Consider the following 20,497-nt stretch of genomic DNA (forward strand, 5'->3'; position numbering starts at 1 on the left):
TTCCGTACCACTGCATGAAAGGAAGCAGCCTCCTCAGTATACTCCCCCGGGGACGAAAGATCCCACTCAGGGGAAGTGTCCAGCCCACTGGCCGACTCCAGTCCACGCAGCCCATCACCCGAGTCCTCTAGCTCTCCTTCCTCCAGGGCTCGTTGGTACTCCTGCTCTTCTAATACACGGAGAGCATGTCTCCTGGAATGAAGTCGCTGTTCAATACGCGGAGTCGACAATGCCTCCGCCGAAGTCGAAGATCGGCGCAGATCTTCAGAAGCCACCGACGCCGCGTCCGGCGCCACAGGTAACTTCGGCGCCGACAAAAGAGCAGCTGAAGCAGATGGACCCACCGGAGTCACAGGCCGAAATCCCGACTTCGACGTCGACGGGATGGAAATCCCCGGGGCCAATCCTTCTGAAGCCACCGGAGCGGCCACCGGCGCCGACACTGGCGCCGAGCCCACGTTCCCAAAAGGGAGAAAGGGCATAAAGGGTGCCGGCCGAAGAGGCGCAGGATCACCCAAAGAAAAGGCCAAAGGCCCAGCCGGAGCACTCCCTGGAGCCATCTGTTGGAAGATGGCATACATCGCATTCAAGAATGCGGAACTATCGGCTCCAGGGGTGGGAAAAGCCGGATACTGAGGTGCCTGTCTCGGAGGCGACCCCGACGCCGGCCTCGGCGTCTGCGCCGGAGAAAACACCTGAGGCTCCAATACCTCAATCACCGACGCCTGTCCAGGTGAAGTCGGAGACGCCGGAGAGGGCAACGGCGTCGAAGGATGCGGCGTAACCGTGGGACTGATCTCCCATGTCCTTCGGCGCCGATCCGAAGACCTGGAACGAGTCTCCTTCGAATGACGCCGAGATTCTCTACGGCGCCGGGAGTCTCGATGACGCCGATGTCTTGGAGAAGACTTCTTGTGATGCTTCTCCTTCGATTTAGCCATAAACAGCTTCGCCTCACGTTCTTTGAGGGCCTATGGATTCATGTGCTGGCATGAATCACAAGTCGAGACGTCGTGGTCGGAGCTCAAACACCAAAGGCAATCGGAATGAGGATCCGTCACCGACATCTTGCCTCCACACTCACGACAAGGCTTAAATCCAGACTTTCTCTGCGACATTATTACCACAGCGAAAGACTACGCAGCAAAAATACACTGTAACCAAAAAAGTAACAGTTGCTCCCTCGAAGAAAACCGCTTCGAATGCACGGAAAAAAGGGAACTGACGTCCGGACGTCGTCGAGGACCTCTTATTGCCTGTATGACGTCAGACGGCGTCGCGTGGGCTAGAGTGACGTCCTCGTCGACGTGCAGAGACTAGTAAGAAGATTTCCGTCGAATGCTGGCGCCATGGGAGTATTCATTAGGTGAGGAATCCACAGGTAGTTGTATCCATCAGAAAGGCACAAGTCCAGAACCACTGATTTTCTGATATGCCATCGCCACCATGTGCCTCACACACATTCCACAAACAGCATTCATAAACAGACCAACTAAAAAGAAACACTCAACTCAAACCAGATAACAAGAACCACATCCACATACCACTTGCCAGCACACTCATATCATCCACCTGAAACTCCAATTTATGCTCATAAGTGCTCACAGTTCAAAGATCAGTGTTCATAACATACCAGACATCATCATTCAACACGTCTTTGAAGTACTATTTTTCAGAAAAAACACACATCTTCGACGTCCTTGTCACTGCAGGCTACAGAATTAAACACAGATCGCACCAACAAAACAGGGTGCTGACAGTCATACACAAGGCATACTGGCTCTGCACTTCTCACAACTCAGAAACACTGAGTTTTATCAAGCTCATCTTCTAATTTCTTCCCTTAGCTTGTGGGACAAACATCTTCTATTTGAACTTCATGCATCGGACCAAAAACGTACTCTACTGAAAAAGTCTCCTCCTCTCTTTCTTATTCATGATTGCACACTTTAAGTTCCTCAAAGGAATCAAGCTACCCAATAGCTTTAGCATTTCGACAAAGACAGAATCCCTCTACAAACAACATCCTGAAAAATAAACAGTACGTTATCAAATTAACACTCTCCAAAGACAACATGTTGAGCCTCATCTCATCAGCTTCTCCTACAATTCAAGGCAAGACGACACTCTCCTTATGCTGGGCAAATTACTTTGTCATCTCCATTGTCCATCCTCACACCACTTTTCTGCATCAATGCCAAGCAAAACTAAAACCCTCTCTTTCAAAGACTTCACGTTAGACAACCTTCAAAACCTCACCAACCTACTTAAAGCCCTACTTCCCACATTCAGGGTCTACACAATCTGCAGCATCTACTACACAACATAGAAAAGCCACGTAGAGAAAAATTCTCCATTTATACATGACCCTTCAAATCTAAACTTTCAGCAAAAACTGAAAACTCTCCAAGAAAGAGTGAGAACATAATAAATTATATGGGAGATGGCTTAAATCCTTCATATCTGAATGCCAAGCTTGATTCACTTAATTTGATTCCCTATGTGTTAGGAGGATTACATTTAATTGGATATATAAAACACTGAAGATGGCTTTTAATAAAGCCAAGCGGTAAGCGTGAGAGAACATATTACTTCTGCACTGTGAGGAAAACGTTTAGTCTTGAAGAAGTGGCACACTCACGACTCACATGTTGTCTATAACAATACGGAAAAAACATGTCGGATGGACAAAACCTGCTTTATGCATATCATGATAAATACATTTTACAACGTCAAACAATTTCCTTCGTTTGAATGAACCCTCTAACAAAAAGTTACCTCCTGAACTATTTATAATTTGTCTCTTATAATACCTAAAGAAGCGCTACATACTTGAAGGTTTCATCAATGGGCGTTTTTCTTGTTTACCCTTGCTATAAATATTCGTAACTATGACTGTACTATAATGGTTCAACTCTTACCTCATCACCCACTATTTACTCTTACAATTAGGAAACACATATGGAGTACCACAAGTTTTTATCCTATCCCACATGACTTTGAGCCTCAATATTCAGTATAAGATCGGAGTTTGGAAAAGCCCAACAGAGGCCTACTTAAAATGCATTGATCCTCTCAGTGCCGTCCTGAATTTGGTAGCCAAGTTTTTTTTTTTCTGTAAGCAAATTTGATAACTTCGCCCTCTTTCTCTGTCCTGCCCCAACTCCCCATCACAGCCAGAATCTAATCTTCAAATCTGCTGCATAGTACACGCATCCATCCATGACAATAGCAATTCCCTTTCTAGTGGAACCAACATACAATCTCTGAGGGCTCAAGGTGTTCTACACATCATAAAACCCATACCCTTGACCAACGACACCACTCACCACCCTCTTGGAATAGCTCAATGCCCAGCTGTCCAAATAATTCCTAAACTATGGTAAGGCGACATGGAGGATACAGTGAGTATCCAACATCTTGTTTTAGATTTCAAATCCCTTCTCTTCTCTAGGTAACCTTTGTTCCGTTTAAATTGTATTAATATAAACTGCTGATACTCTAAAAGGTCCTGGTGGGCTGTGTGATTGGTTAAATAAACACTCAAAAATAAAGAACATGTGCATCTGGAGTGGAGAGCATGGCACAGTCACAACTAAGCCACATTAGTTAACTGCTTTTCAAATTATGTGCAGATTTTTTAAATGGTACCAAAGATATTAGTATAAAAGAAAATAATATTAAAAATGAACCAGATACTTAGGAATCTGCAGTTACATAGAATATCTACCAGAAGGAGTAACTTGTTGTTCTGATGGATATTTTCAACTACAGAATCCTCACCTTTAGAATAGATACCTAAGCAGTACCTTTCGAAGGAGGAGGATCTGTGGATTGGGCTCACACAAGAAAATCTTGCAGGACCGAAAAGGTGAAGAACCCTTCTCAGTGGATCTGGCTGTCAAGATGATAGTGCTTCATGAATGTGTGCACCGACATCAACATCGCGGCGAGGCAGATGTCAAGGACAGGCACTCCGCATCCCAAAGCAGTGATGGCCGCCTTAGCCCTGATGAAATGTGCTCTCAAACACCGGAAGCTACTTTTTTTTTTTTACAAATGTGTAGCAGATCATAATGAAGGACAATCACTTCCACAGAGTCCATTGTGTCCCAGAGAATCTTACAAAGAGCCAACTGACCACCTGATAGTCCTTAGTACGGTCAGTGTAAAATTTTAAAACTCTTTTGGGGTCCAACCAATGGAGTTTCTCATCTTCAAGGAGTGAGAAGGAGAAAAGAACTCTAGAAGAGTGATGAACTGGCCAATGTGGAAAGGAGTCATGACTTTTAGCAAGATGGCCAACTAAGACCTTAGCACCAGTTTGTCTGGAAAAAAAGGTAGTGGGGGTGTTTGCACAAACAGGTCCTGGATTTTACTCACAAGATAGCTGAAGTGATCACAGTGAAGAAGACCGTCTTCGAAGTCAGAAGACACAACAAGTAGCTGTACATCGGCTGGGAGGGAGTATTCAAGAAAAAAGTCACAAACATGTTATGGTTCTGCTGTGGCATCACAAACTAGTTGGGAGGGAACATGCAACTCAAATTTGTAATAAACTGCATCACAATAGGTGATTTATACACAGAGGGCTGTTCCAGCAAATAGTCAAAAGGGCCAACAATATCCTTTAATAGTGTCTAAAGCAGGTCCAAAGATCGAACGAACAAGAAAACATCTGACAGTTTGGTTTGGAAAGGGCCTGTCTTGCGTACCCCACACCAGGCCACAAATGTGTCCAGTGTAGGTGGACTTCATAGACAGATGCCTGGGAGCTAGGATGACAACCACAACATCAAGTGGTAGATCTAACACAGTCAACTGTCATTGCTCAATCCTCATGCATGAAGGTGTAAATTGTGAAGGTTCCGGTGCAGACACTGCCCTGCTGCGGCCATAGAAGATGATCCCAAAGGGGAAGCCTGATCGGGGAATAGAGGCTCATGCCTATAAGTTCTAGGTACCCAAATCGTCTGGCCCAATCTGGAGCCACTAGGATGACTTGAACCCATTAATTCCTGATATTCTTCAGAACTCGGAGTAGGAGAGAAATTGTGGTGAAAAGATGTAGGCAGGTTTTCCCCCACAGTCAGAAAATGTCCCTGTGCCATCACAAGATGCAGATGCCATTCATCACCACCCGTCAAAAAGAACAGATGATGGACAGAATGCTGAACAATGCAAATATCCACCCCCTTGGTTTAATCCTTCGTTTTTGTGCCCTCCATTCCACCCCAGTTTGGACCCAGCCATATGTCAATCAGTCTTGACCTCGTTCCCCACCACCCAGGCACCATCAAGGCGAAATCAACCTTGTATCAGAGGAAGCATCAAGCCCAAAGGCCTCCTTTAAGTCCAGGTAGAAATATCATCATAGTGAAAAGGGACATCTTTCCCACCCCTACAATCTCCGGGTGGTGGTGCTTATTATTAGAATCAGAAAATAGACAATGGTGTCTCTAAGCTTGCCTCCATAGTAATGGAAGCAGGGGATCAGAGCCATGTGGTAAGGAGACCAGGTACAATGCAGAGGATTCAAAGTGTGCCCTTGGTAGGGACTGAGCAAAAAATCTGGCTCAGGGTCAGGCATCAGAGTTGGTATCTTACCCACTTTTGTGGTACCAGTTACCATTGTGGATAAGGAAAGATTTTACACAAGTACTGAAGACAGAGCAGAAGTCTGAACCGAAATCGGTGGAGAACCCAAAATGGATCCAGGGGCTGTGATGGCACAAAAGACTGATCCACTAGCATTAACTCGGCTGGAGTGCCCAGCGGAAACTCAGGACACAAAGGAGCACCACAGGCAGGCCAGGAGAGAGTCAAATATATGCAGCATGGCCTGGTTGCAGGCCTTAATCTACTGCGGCATCGCTGATGCACCATGGAACTCGTGGATATCTTTTGGGTGAATGGGGGCATACTCATCATGCGACTTGGGAGTTGTGCCCCAAGCCTGGAAATGTATTTCTGCAGTCACAGCATGGGTTGAAGGAGACAGGTTTTGCAGGGACATTGTTCATTAGCACACTGGATTTGTTATTTGGAAGTTGTCTAAAGACCAACAAAAGTGGAAACGGCTATCCAGATTCAAATGTGCGGAAGAAAGGGAGTGACATCAGTATTAGGTGGTGGTACATATCAGGGGCTTCCTTCCATCATTTTCAGGGAGGAACGAAGCCAACACAGAGACGCACAGCACCACCAAGCACAGTGGTGATCAAGTATGGCACCTTGGTACTATTCGATAGGTTAGGAATCTGTGTCCAGAAGTATCAGTCACAAATATATTTTTCATGCCCGTGAAAATGAATGCAGGCAGCCTACTAGCTTATGTTATTTAGAGCAGGAATACTAATAAAAACACATTTTCACATTTACTAATACCCTTGAAAAGTTACATTTCCTGTTATTGCAACGATACAGTAAAATTGATATGACGAAACACTGTCTCACAGGCTGAATGTTACATTGCAGTTATATATAAAAACAACTACCAGTGGTCAGGAGGGCACTTAGTTTTCTAACAGCTACACCTGAGAAAATAGCATGACATAAATCGTGTACAAGTCCTGCATTAAGCAATGTGCTATTTTTTTCCATTATTATGGGAGAGAAGATACATCATGACCAACCCAAGGCTTCACAACTCATGACCTACCCCTATCCTCAACAATGGTGACAACATACTACACATTTCACCTCTATTTCAAATACATAAGCGTGTGAAATTGACAGCGAGATACGAGGATGAAGTGACAGAAATCACAATAACACAATTCACTAGGGCTGCATAAAGAAACTTAAAGGACAAAACCCTCTGCACTCTGTTATTACCACTAACTGGAGAGCTTATTTTACAGTTTAAAAATCTGCACAAAAATGATAACAGCTTTACCTTTATGTCTCGATGCATTTTCCCTTTACTGTGAAGGTAGTATAAGCCCTGCAGCAAAACAAAAGCACAATGCATCCGTTATACACTAGGAAGATTATTTTCTGTGTAATTCAATATTTCTTTCAATAATGCTGTATAACAGTCCCTGCAATTATTTAGGTACAATAGTTCTGATCTGTTTTGCAGTAATTTCTGAATTGTACAGAAAGGGGGGGGGTCAGAAAACCGCCTCCCCACCCATTCAAAGTGTTTCACACAGCAACAGCATGTTTATTTTGTATTGAAATTTTTTTTATTAGCTTTTCTCGTACAGCTTTTGACAATACAAGCAGGTACCAAACAACATGATGCTACAATGAGGGTATTGCAGGGAGGGTGGTATTTATAGTTTGGTGAGAACTAGAGAAGGTAAAAGTGACGCAGGGGAAGAAAACAAAGGGGCATGGTAGTAAGGAAGCAGGCTAGGTAGGCTAGACATGTGATCCAGGAGCTATGAAACTACCATCTCATGCTATGTGTGGCTGGGCCCCAAAAGGTGGGCTGAGGGTTAACTATATGGTAAAGTGGATGCAGGCAAACCGCATCGCAGCCTTTGTGGCTGTTCCAGCTGTTAATGGCAGGATTTGGGGTCAGCAGGCTTTGTCCAAGAAATCAGGTGCCATGGATGGCAGTTCACTGCTCTCTTTAAGTGGAGTGGTGCCCACACACACTATGTTAGCTGTGAAGGGGGTGCAGTCAAGAATGAGTAAAACTGATCCCTGCCATCCCGCAGAATCTGAGCACCAAGGCGTCCCATTCCATGGTGACGGGATACTGGCAGATAACCCTGCTCACGGCATGTGCCCAAGGCCAGGGTCATACACTTAACAGAAGTCACTGGTCTGACAGGAGGCCACAGGTCTTAAGAAGTCACTCAACCAGGGGTGAAATCCACTGGAAACCTGACTTCACCAAACCTTAAAGACATGATGCTGATGACAAGAAGCCACTTGGTAAGCCATCTTAGGACAGCTGGTCTAGTGAAAATAGCTTCTAAAGGCCAGAGATTGGCCTATCACTGGATAAATTGTCAACAGCAGCAAAGAGCTGCCTGAGAATATAAGTTATGATAACATGTTTATCCGCCTAGGACGCGGTTCCATGTGAGAGAGAAAAGTTGACCAGCTTGGTGGTAATGATGCAAGAGCTGCAAGTCCAACACTGAAAGTTTACCGAGTGCCCAAAGAGGGAACAATTTTTGGAAGGACGGCAGAATATTTTCCAATTCTGTCTCATTGACAAACTCTCAAAGGGGAGTTCTGAAGGTGATCACATCTAGTCCAGTTCTTCAGACTGTGTGGTGACTAGTAAAATAGTCCCACTGAGAGCACTGATTAAATTTGTAAAGAAGGACATTAGCTGGTCAATCAGTCCTTCATTCCCACAGAAATATTATTCAATTCTCATTTCATCTTCCCCTAGCTAGTGGTTATGTTGGGCGATTTCGCTAGAAGGGCAAGTTCTCAGTAACAATATAACTCATTTCCATATAATAGTAAGTAAAGAGTGAAACTGCCATCGACCCAACATTCATTAACAAAATAACTTGCAGCAACATGTGCAGCAGCAAGCCGTAAAGCAGTGTTCTGTAGCTGTGCACAAGTGGATTTGCCAAATGTGCTACTGAATCTGATGGTAATGAAGGAGTATTACCCTTCCCAGTGACTGATATGACATCAATATACCTACATTTTTAGCTAGGGCTTTAATTGGCCTCGGTGTGCTTTCACTTGGGAAGGGGCATATTGAAAGGCATGTGTTTCTCTTACATCTGAGAGACTTCATCATGTTCCTGTTTGCAGACATCTAAAAACTGTGGAATACCTGGGCAGTAGAATAAAACGAGAGAAAATGATAACTAGACAACTTTCAAAATTAGAAAAAAGATCAAAGAAAATTGATGATGTCAAAAAAGTGACACAACAAAAATCTGGGCCAGTTTAATGATGCATTCTTATAACATGCTGTATGTCATGATAAACTACTTATCTGTAATACACAGGACATGAAATGAGCCAATAACAGGATAAAAACATACCAAAAGCAGACATATTGAAAGTAAAACAAGCGTTCTCAATGCCAGTAGGCCTAGTGCCACTGAAGCCAGTAACACCGGAGTAAAAGAACAAGTGACTACATTTGGCAAAAAAGAAGTCCTAGTGCAAAGCATCACTTTGTCAGGATAGATAGAAAGGTAAGGTGCCTTAGGTGACGGTGACAATGCCTGCAGCTCACACACACTGCGGGAAGAGGTAATGGCCACAAGAAAGGCTGTTTTCCAAGTGAGACGTCTGAGAGGACAATTGTATAGAGGCTCGAGAGGAGCGCACTTCGAAGTTTAAAAACAAAATTCCAATCTCATTGGGGCATAATGAATGGGGCTGGAGGAAACACATGTGTAAGGCCTTTAAGGAACCTATTCAATAGGGGACTCAAACAAAGAAGGTTGATCAACCAACCTCAAAAAAAGTGGAAATTGCAGACAAATAACCTTTGAGAGTGCCCATAGCAGAGCCCTGCTGGGCCAGAGAAAGAATACATAACATCAGAGAGAGGAGCAGAAAGGGGGTCAACAGACTTGTCTGCGTACCATGCCACATATTTTTCCAACTACAGGCGGATACAGTTTTGGTGGAGGGACGCCCGGCTGCCAAGAAAAGGTTGCAGACTTCGGGCGGAAGATCAAAAGCTGTCCACTGTCGCTGCTCAATCTCCACGCAAGAAGGCGGAGTGTGAATAGGTTTAGGTGAAGAACCCTCATCTGCTGCTGCAACAGAAGATCCTCCCAAAGGGGTATTCGGATGGGAGGATCAACGGACATGTTCAACAGTTCAGGATACCAGACTTTCCTTGACCAGTCCAGAGCCATAAGGATTACTTGGGCCTGGTAGTTCTTGATCATCTTTAGAACTCTGAGCAGAAGTGGTATGGGTGGAAAGGCGCCCAGAAGGCCAGAGGCCACTCAAGAGGAAAAGCTTGAAAACTCACACAGGCAATTTGGGGACACTGTGCGTACTCTATAGAGGTGAACAGATCTAACCAAGACTCTCCCCACTGCTGAAAGAGACCTTGCGCCACCTCCAAATGGAGACGCCATTTGTGATCCGGTAGGCATTTTTGGCTGAGTTTGTCTGTTCTGATGTAAAGAGAGCCTGTCAGATGTTGAACCATAAGGAATATGCCTACTGTTCCAGCCACGTCCAGAGGCGCAGAGCCTCTTGACAAAGGGTTCACAACCTCACCCTGCCCTGCTTGTTGCAGTACCACATGGCGGGGTTGTTAGCTGTGAACACCTGCACTGTCTTTCCCTTGACAGAGGGAATAAATGCCTTCAATACCAGCCGGATTGCACAGAGCTGACTGATGAGGAGTCCACATCCCAGATGGACGCCCCATCCCAGGAGTGACACATCTGTCACTACTGTCAGATCTAGTTTGGGAAGGGAGAGAGATCTGCCTCTGACCAAAAAGGGATTCATGAAACACCACTGCAGATCCTGCACAGTCCCCTTCAAGATCTGGACCATATCAGAGAGATTCCCCTGATGCAGCATCCCCTGAAACTTCAGCTCCCACTGCAGAGCCCACATATGCCATCTGGCACGTGCCACCAGCAGGATGCAGAAGGCCCAGTAACCTCAGAGGGATCCTCCGCCATCCAATCGTAAGATGGTGGCGTGAATGGAGGGTCAATCTTGAAGGGGAGGGAGTGGCACTTCGGACTATCTGCAAAACCCACCTGTCTGATGTGATGGATTGCCAGCAGAGCAGGTGATGGCAAATCCTACCTCTGACTGGGCCCTGGCGGCAGACTGGGGGGGACTGGGATGGACAGGCCTGACCACTTGCTTCTTGATCCACAAGATCGATGGCTCCCATGTCCCAGGCCATGCAGAGGCTGGGGAGCATGCAGGGCATGGTGGCTGGTCAGGAACGGACATAGAGGGACACCCCTTCCAAAGTGACAAAAACGAGGCAAAAAGCAGACTGAGGGTGGCGAGGGGCCGCCCTGAGTCCCAAAGACCTGGCCGTACCACCAGAATCCTTGAAGTGCCAAATCTGCTTTTTCTCCAAAGAGACAGGTGCCATCAAAGGGCATGTCCACAAGAAGAGGTTGTATATCCCCTGAGAACCCAGACATCCTCAACCAATCGTGGAGCCTAAGGGCAACTGTCAGTGCAATTGCTCTGCCCAGTGAGTTGGTCGTGTCCAGGCCACACAGGATCGTGAACTTTGCTGCATCTCTCCCATCAGCAACTGCTTGCAAAAGGACAGCCTGGGCCTCCTCCGGGACCTGTGGTAGCACTTTCACAACCGTATCCCACAGCGTATGGAGTAACGGCCCAGCAGGCATGCGGTGTTCACAGACCACAATGCCAGGCTGGCAGAAGAAAACATTTTCTTCCCAAGTGTATAAAGCCTATTAGATTCCCTATCCGGGAGGTGTGCGGAAGAGTAACACGCCCTGAGACGTGGAGGCTTGGATAATCAAGCTCTCAGGGATGGGGTACTGCGTCAGAAACTTGGGTCACCTGGAGCATGACGATAGCTGCAGGCAATAGTCCTTTCACAGGAGCCCTGTACCAGGTTTAGACCAGGTACCTAGTAAGACATCTGTAAGGGCTTCATTTAATGGGAGCAGGGGTTCGGAGGATGAAGCACCTCTGTTAGGAGGTTAGTCCTGACCATCACTGGAGGCAACTCAAGGACCAAGACCTTCACCTGCTCTTCGCACCACAATTGAATATGAAGCTCCCTCCTTCATAGCCACGATATGGGGAGAAAGAATGCAACTCTGAATGTCAGTCCATATATGCTTGAGGGTGCTGGCATTCTAAATGGCCCAGCAACCCCTCCCATTCATCCCCGAGGCCTAGGCCATAGGAAAAAGGCTCAGGATCCAACCTGGAAGGCACAGCTCCCACTGGAATCGAATCGTCATTGTACAACGCCCATCTAGCTCCGCATCTGAGTCAGGAATTACAATGGAGTTGGCATCATCCGGGGGCGTGGAAGGCACCGGGAGCATCAGCATCAGGGAAGGTCGAGGTGTCTCAAGCAGCGTCGGTCCGGATCCAGAATCTTGGGTGCCCGTTGGGATTCGCTGGGGTAGAACCCTAAGGGGCCGCTTGTGACCTCGGAGGGACTTAAGGCTCTCCAGCAGGGCCTGGCTGTCCAAAAATTAGGCACCTGGCCGCATAAAATTCTCGAAGTTGGGCAGAGATTGCTCTGGCTCCCTGAAACTGGGGTAGGCGCGGAGTCAACCCAGGCACAGGTTCCTCGAAACCAGGCCTAAAGCGCGGATGCTCCCTCGTGTGGTTGGCCGACAGATGAGGAGAAGGCAAAGCATGCTTCCACAGGTTCTTTTTACCTGAACGTCCAAGGACCTAGGGTGGGGCAAAGATGACACTGGGCTCCACAGACAACCTCAGGACCATTCACGTGACCGAGATCTCGACCAGTGCACAGCCGAACACAGGGACTGCTCCTCAAGGCCTTCAGATTCATGGCCTGACACTCTGAGCACAACTTTGCGTCGTGGGTGTGCTACAAACACTAAAGGTACACAAGGTATCTTGCCTGATAACGGGAAACACAAGGCTTAAATCCAGTCTTTCTAGAGGACCTCATTGATGCACCAGGACTATAAAAACTCCAAAAAGTCTTGCCAACATTTTTTTTTCTTAAAAAGCCAGTCAAAAAATGACTGAGGGGTAGCTCTCGTCTGATCAGCTCTTGCACGCATGTAAAGAAAAAAAAAATTGATGTCAGCACATCTGGTGGGTGGGGGAGCGGGGGGGATGGGCACCTACATAGAACCCGTGACATCATATCAGGCGCAGACACGGTGCTGATCAATGCCACCTAACTGCACGCAGGGTTCCTGCTCACGAAAATCTTCTACATCCAGTGTGATTCCTGGGGAGAATTCAAAGGTAAAGAATCTGCAACTGGAAGTCTCTATCAGATGCCCAGAAACATGGCAAACTCACACACAAAAAGTGGCTAAGGAAAGTACAGATAAAGCATGCTATTTTATATAATCACTGGTTTGCAATTAGAAAAGACATTAAAAAAAGGCAAGTGTCTCTGATTGAAGCCGATTTTGGCAGATATTGGTGCTTAAAGAAACAATGGTGGGGCACCCTGCTAACTTGTGTGTCCTCTTCTAATAAACAGGTGTTTATCTGCTTTGTCTAGTCATCACTTGATTTTCAAAGTGCTTGTTTCACTTGTAGTAATCATATCTGTTTAAAGCATCGCTTTTAGCTCCTAGATATCTTGTGAAATCACGAAAAAGATGGCCAACATGGTGCTTACAGGAAAGTGATCCTGGTTAGCTTTTAATATCATTAGGACCAAAACGTGAGAAAAAGAACAATTTAGTAAGTAATTAATCACCAAGATCTTTAAATTGCTTTAGCCCAATGGCCGATATGATATTTTACATTTTTAAGCAACAGACATAGAAAAAGTAAAGCACCATTGAAAATTAACAGTTCACAATTGACCAGGACCAAGGCACAATTTCAGGCCTACTGCAATGGGGTGGAGGTTAGATAGATCAAGTGTGTCGCCCCAGTGAAAGCTTTTAGCTTCCGATTCCGCCTCTGAAATGGAACTAAAAATCTTACAACTTGGAAAGGTCCAAAACTGTGGCAGATCCCTCAAAGTGAGATACACAGTCTTCGAACTCCCACTGATCCTGCTGGTTTTGATCACTGTCTGCCCTGGTAAAACTTTAATTAGCACAGGAACCAGAGGTACACTGTGGGGGAACAGATAGGCAGAGTAGCTGACGTGCACGCAGTGTTATGTAAAATAAATTAAAAAAAGGCGATATGTTGATGACCTTAGATAAGCATTTCAGAAGCACTGTCAACTATGACCAATGCAGTATTCAGACCACAACATATATGAACATAACTGCTTTGCTCTACTCACTAAAAAGTGTCATTCAGTGTTGTGAAAATATGGAAAGGAGACACAAACCTAAAACTTAACAGTTGTATATTGTATATCCCATAAATGAGATAAACAGGTTACTTATCTCTAGTAATACTCTTTCTGGTGGATACTCTATCTAACTGCCGATTCTTCACCTTGTGAATACATAAAGGTGCCAGCCTGAATCTGGACATTTAATTTTCAGCAATTCCCTTGCGAGCCAGCATCATGCAGCATCGCGTAGAGCCTGGTCTGCCCCTGAAGTGACATTGTGTGCCACAATACAACCACCAGTTCTCTCTTTGGCATCAGTTTCTTTCTGATATCAGTCCATGCTACTGGACACGAAGCCTTGAGTAACCAGTCTGTGGCAGTGAGCAGACCTCTACCTGGAATCTTATTTGCACTCACCAGATGAGCCCATTACACAGAACGGTGATGGGGTGAAAGGAAGGAATCGGGAGTTAAAATGTGCTTCCCAATTTGCATGCTGCAGCATGCCAGTGCACTCTCAAAACTATCTAGAGGTGCCACGAATCGATACGCACCAAGCACATAGATTAGGAACTATTGGAAGCCTTACATGTTCAGGTTTGAGAAAGGAGGTGCAGTCTGATGTATTAGTCAAGTTTCTCGTTTATGAGCTGAAAAACATGTCAGGGGCTTTGACGTCGGGCCCTTTGCTGCGTGCTCCTGTCAGCTCTTCTCATTCTCACCACTGCAAAGGCGAGCAGGCAAAATATTTTTAGGCCTTTTCAGTCCCCCACCCCCCAATATAATTAGGCCAATCTGCCCCTGGGGGCAGAAAACTGTTGACACCAGGAATATAAATATATTTTTAATTTACTTTATGTTTTTATGTATGGGGAGCGACCACTTAGGCAAGGGTCGCTCCCCTGGGGGGCAAATTGTATTTAGGCCATTTGCCTATTTTTGTTAGGCCAATCCGCCCCCAAGGGGGGCAGAAACCACTAGACACCAGGAATTGATGTGTGTGTGTTTTGTTTGGGGGCAGCCCCTTGGGCAGGGGTCGCTCCCCATTGGGGCACATTACTGTTGGCCATATCTGCCCCCCCCCCTCCTTGGGGGCAGAAAGCCCACCAGAGACCAGGGTCATACCCCCACCCCAAGTAACTGGGGCCAAAGTTGTTCTGCCCACCAATGGGCAGATTGGGCAATTACCCCAATCCACACTCCGGGGGCAGAAAGTCTACTAGATGCCAGGGAATAAATAAATAAAATAGTGGGGTGGCGGCTGCCAACTAGTATGGACCTGGTTATGCCCCCACCCCAACTGAAGGGGGTAACAGTCTTTCAGCTCTCCCCCACACACTAGAAGATCTTATCCCACGGCAAGCAAGAGGACATTTGATTATTTTGGGTTTTGGTTTTACATTTGGGCCATGAGATCTTGGTAAACTCTCAAAATCTTCCCACTTGGAATGGTGAGGGCTGTACTTTTTTGACTTTGGGACGCTGCCATGTAGAAAAATCCACAAGACCTAGACAAATCTGAAAACTACACATCTGGTTGATTCCAGGGTGGTGTGCTTCACATGCACTGCGCACCATTTTCCTACCAAGAATGCCCTGCAAACCTCCAGCTTTGCAGGAAATCACACATTTTTGTGATGAAACCTTCTGGAATCTGCAGGAATCCACAAACGTCCTACCACACAGCATTCTCTCATCAATACCAATACAAATTCTGCCCCATTTGTCAGCCTAAAAATGTTTGTTTTTTTTTCTTCAAACTTTCCTTTTGGACCCGCTTTGGTTCCCCCACAATTTTGACAAGTTTTTGTCTCTTCCCTGTCATAGGCACTGGGCCTACCTACACAAGTGAGGTATAATTTTTACAGGGAGGCTGAGGGGAACGTTGGGTGGTAGGAAATTTGTCCCGATGCAGTGATCCCACACAGAAAGGTGGGTAAATGTGATTTTTTTTAGCTAAATTTATGGTTTGCTGAGGATTCTGGGTAAGAAAACATTGGGGGATCCACGCAAGAGTCCCACCTGCCTGGACTCCCTCGGGTGTCTAATTTAATAAACGTCTGGGATTGGTAGGTTTTCCTAGATGGCTGCTGAGCCCCACCCAACCCCGCAAAAACAGGTAGTTTAGTGTTTGATAATTATGAAGTGTGCACAAACTGATATGTGCCACTGGAAGAACAGAAACCGTTCTGTAGTTGATTAGATAAAGCCGGTCTGTTTACGCGGCGTTTAGCTGCCGAAATGAATACATAGTGAAATAAGACCAGGGCAACCTTTGTCGTCACGTTAAATACCAATACACACCTATAGGTGTTACGGCGGTTCACAACTTACTTACTTTATCGTGTGGCTTGACTACAGCACTACCTCCGGATGGGAGAACCTCCCCAAACGGAGCAGCTGATATTCAGCTAGTTGAGTCCGTGTCTGGCCGCGTGTGAGCTGCATCGGCATGCCGCATCTCATTAGTGTTACACGCGGTCATTCGTGTTTATTTCTAGCTTGCAGGCAACTAGACCTGCAAGCCTCGATTAATACGTGAGGCCGAATGGCGGCCATCTTAAGTAGGAGTCTTAAAATACACATTATGTAACCTTACTCATCAATACAAAACATGGGTTCAATTTCTAGGGTCTATACTATCAAGGCCGTTCATCGTGTATGGCGTTATAAAATCTTTTTGATGGTCCTACATTAAAGCCTAACGGCTAATGTGTGTCGGTTGTACCAACATAATCTAGCCATATGCAAGACCTCCACCTAGTAAGTCTAGCAGTTATCAATTATGCAAACTCTTCTTTAAAGCATTAACAATTGCATCAACATTGTAAATATAATACAATACATGGGGGCCATCTGCAAATCGACCCAAGTTGTCAGGTATTTCCTCATATTACAGTGTTTTTTTTTTCATTCTGATACTTAATTATCCTGCCGGGGTATTGTTTCACCATCAACCGATCAATGTCCAAATTTCGTCAAATGTCGTTCAGCCCATTCCGTGCTGTTTGGTATTTTTCTATCAGTCTGGCTTCCAATTTCAAAAGTTTAGTTGTTGTTGGTAATCCATCTGATTTGGGTTGGACCACAGCCAGTACTGTCCAACGAATGTCTTCTGCTTGGTGTTTGTACTCCATAAAATGTTCAACCAAGGTGGCTCCCTTTATCGCGCATTTAATTCTTGATCGATGTTGTAAAATGCGAACTGTAACTGGTTGAGATGTCTGTCCTATATAGACTTTGTCGCAAGGACACATTATACAATAAATGACAATTTTTGTGTTGCAGTTCTAAAAATCGTTTTGTACATGTACATTTCCATTTAGTAGTATTTCTTTGGAATCTTGTGTATACTGACATGCAATACATTTACAACATCTGTAATGGCCCTCGAGAGCTGGTAGCTGTAGCATTGATCTCAAGTTTTTCTCTTCTGTTTGTGTGTCACCCCCCAGCGAGACGCCAAAATTAGACAAATTAGAGAAGTTAAAGCAACTCAAAAAGAATAATAAACGGACACAATTGCACGCACAGGTGCTACTTGAACATTTAAAGAACAACACGATTCCAGTAAGACTACAGGTGAGAAATATCCCTGTTATCTTTATAGTGATCCCAAATATCTCACACAGTTCCGCGGTGTGGGCACTAAATGCTCCAGGGATTGGCTAGCCCTTTCAGTAGAAACAGCTCTAAGGATTAGCGAAAGTGAACTCAAGGAAATAGCTGAATTGGAGCAGGAGATCAGCCTAGATAATACTATTCAGAATGCTCAACAACTCTTAGAATCAGTCAATAAAACAACAGCAGAATTCAAAGTGAATACTATAAACCAAAAAACAACTAAATTTGCGAGAGATATAAAGAATTTTAATATCACTACAACATATCCCTATTTAAGAGAAGATTTTTACAAAAACAATAACCTGAATACTTTAAATTTACAATTTCAAACAAAATCACGTAAGAGATTTATAACCTTTTCTGACACGTCCTCTGATTCCGATCTAGAAACACAAGGAGCAGCCTCGGCGGTGCAACCTTTTTTAGGCAGAGGCGGCCGCAGAGGAACGAGAGGGGGAGGCATCCCGAGGGGGCAATTCCAAGAACAAGGCTTCTTCCGGACCAGAAGGAGAGCTTACAGGCGATAAAAGAAACAGAAGAACTTATACCCATTTATAATTTATCTTCATACCCATTCCTTCAAACAGAGAGGCAAATTCTTAGCAAAGGACTCTCGTTTGTCCCTATTAGAAATCAAGACCCGATTGACAGTAAAACAGAAGTCTTGCAATTTTTCCGAAAGGTTAGACTGAAAGCCTTTTTCAACTCAATGCCCCTACAGGAAGAGGTGAATTATAGTGGACTAAGACCCAAATCCACCTTCTTGCCAGAAAGAAGCGACATGATTTTAGAGGTAAAAGTCTTTGAAGATATAGTATTAAAAGAATTGGACTTACTCAATACTAAAAAAATCTACTTTAAAGATAATTGCTCAAAGTTAGAAAAAGAAGCCATAACCAACTTGGCTAAGAATAAAGATATTATAATCAAACCAGCTGACAAAGGAGGTGGGATAGTCATTTGGGACGTAGAACAATATAACGAAGAAGTCATGAGACAACTCAGTAACAGACTACGTTATCGGAAAATTGAAATCAGTACCCCCAAACAAGTTATATCTCAAATTGAAGCGATTACATCTGAGGCCAGGGAACAGAGGTGGATCAGCAAAAAAAGAGTTCGACTTTCTAATCAGAACGATGGCAGAACTCCATGTTTTTATATCTTGCCCAAGATCCACAAGAATCTAGAGAAACCCCCAGGCAGATCAATTGTGTCAGCCTGTGGCTCTATTTTAGAACCCCTCGCAGAATTTGTTGACGTTTTTCTTAAACCTTTTGTGACCAAGACTCTCTCCTATGTCCGAGATTCTATGGACATGATTAACAAGTTAGAAAAACTGCCCTTTGACGAAGATAGACAACTGTTGGTTACCTTCGACATAGAATCTTTGTATACCAATATCCCTCAGGATGAAGCGATAGAGATCATCAGGAAAGTGTTAGTTACCGACATTGAGCCTAAAAATCCCCCCATAGAATTTTTGGCTTCCTTGGCCACATGATGCCTGAAACACAATTTCTTTAAATACAAAGAAAAACTATATCGGCAGGTGAAAGGAGTAGCAATGGGCTGCAGCTTCGCTCCAGAAATTGCTAACCTTGTTATGGATTGCTTCGAACAAAAGTGGATCTATTCGCAGTCTAATCCTTTCAAAATACACATTACAAAATGGTACAGATATATAGATGATATTCTAATGATTTGGGAAGGTACAGCTGAAGAACTCAGCAGTTTTCACAATTGGCTGAACCAACGGACAGTTGATTTCAAGTTCACTATGAATAAAGATAAAAGAAAAATCAACTTTCTCGACTTATGGATTTTAATTAGGAATGGGGAGTTAGAAGTCAGCCTCTTTGTAAAAAACCAAAGATCGCAATACATTGCTACACTTCTCCAGTGGGCACCCTAGAACACTTAAAGAGAATCTTCCATACGGTCAATTTCTGAGAATTAGGAGAAATTCACTGAAAAAGAAGATTATTTTTATAATGCATGGGAACTCACGGAAAAATTAGTGAGCAGAGGATACCCCAAAAAATTGGCCAAAACAGCAGCTAAAAGAGCCTGGTTCACACCAAGAGAGACACTTAATTCCCAAAGAGAAAGCAAAACAAACCCCTTTAACTTGTGTCATTACATATAGTCCAAAGGCCAACAAAATACGCTCAATTATAGAAAAGAACTGGAAAATCATTAAAGATCTAAATATAGACAAACCACTGTTTGCATTTAAAAAAGCACCAAGCCTGAACGACCAACGGGTTAAAGCAGCCCACACACAAACAGAAGAGAAAAACTTGAGATCAATGCTACAGCTACCAGCTCTCCAGGGCCATTACAGATGTTGTAAATGTATTGCATGTCAGTATACACAAGATTCCAAAGAAATACTACTAAATGGAAAAGTACATGTACAAAACGATTTTTCGAACTGCAACACAAAAAATGTCATTTATTGTATAATGTGTCCTTGCGACAAAGTCTATATAGGACAGACATCTCAACCGGTTAAAGTTCGCATTTTACAACATCGATCAAGAATTAAATGCGCGATAAAGGGAGCCCCCTTGGTTGAACATTTTATGGAGTACAAACACAAAGCAGAAGACATTCGTTGGACAGTACTTGCTGTGGTTCAACCCAAATCAGATGGATTACAAATAAACTTTTGAAATTGGAAGCCAGACTGATAGAAAAATACCAAACAGCACGGAATGGGCTGAACAACATTGACGAAATTTGGACATTGATTGGTTGATGGTGAAACAATACCCCTGCTCGATAATTAAGTATCAGAATGAAAAAAAACACTGTAATATGAGGAAATACCTGACAACTTGGGTCGATTTGCAGATGGCCCCCATGTATTGTATATATTTACAATGTTGATGCAATCATTCATGCTTTAAAGAAGAGTTTGCATAATTGATAACTGCTGGACTTACTAGGTGGAGGTCTTGCATATGGCTAGATTATGTTGTTACAACA

At 44.4% G+C, this 20,497-nt stretch overlaps 1 protein-coding gene across 5 annotated transcripts in view; it reads right to left on the reverse strand.

Annotated features, from left to right (window-relative positions):
- MAP4K3 (mitogen-activated protein kinase kinase kinase kinase 3) overlaps positions 1-20,497 on the reverse strand; it is a 960,603-nt gene that overhangs the window by 681,487 nt on the left and 258,619 nt on the right. For all 5 annotated transcript variants that reach the window (XM_069235044.1, XM_069235047.1, XM_069235048.1 and 2 more), the window contains exon 6: positions 6,899-6,946. In XM_069235044.1, coding sequence (XP_069091145.1) covers positions 6,899-6,946 — 48 coding nt within the window. The remainder of the gene's footprint in view (positions 1-6,898; positions 6,947-20,497) is intronic.

Source organism: Pleurodeles waltl, chromosome 5 (genome assembly GCF_031143425.1).
Source record: "Pleurodeles waltl isolate 20211129_DDA chromosome 5, aPleWal1.hap1.20221129, whole genome shotgun sequence".
Taxonomy (NCBI): domain Eukaryota; kingdom Metazoa; phylum Chordata; class Amphibia; order Caudata; family Salamandridae; genus Pleurodeles; species Pleurodeles waltl.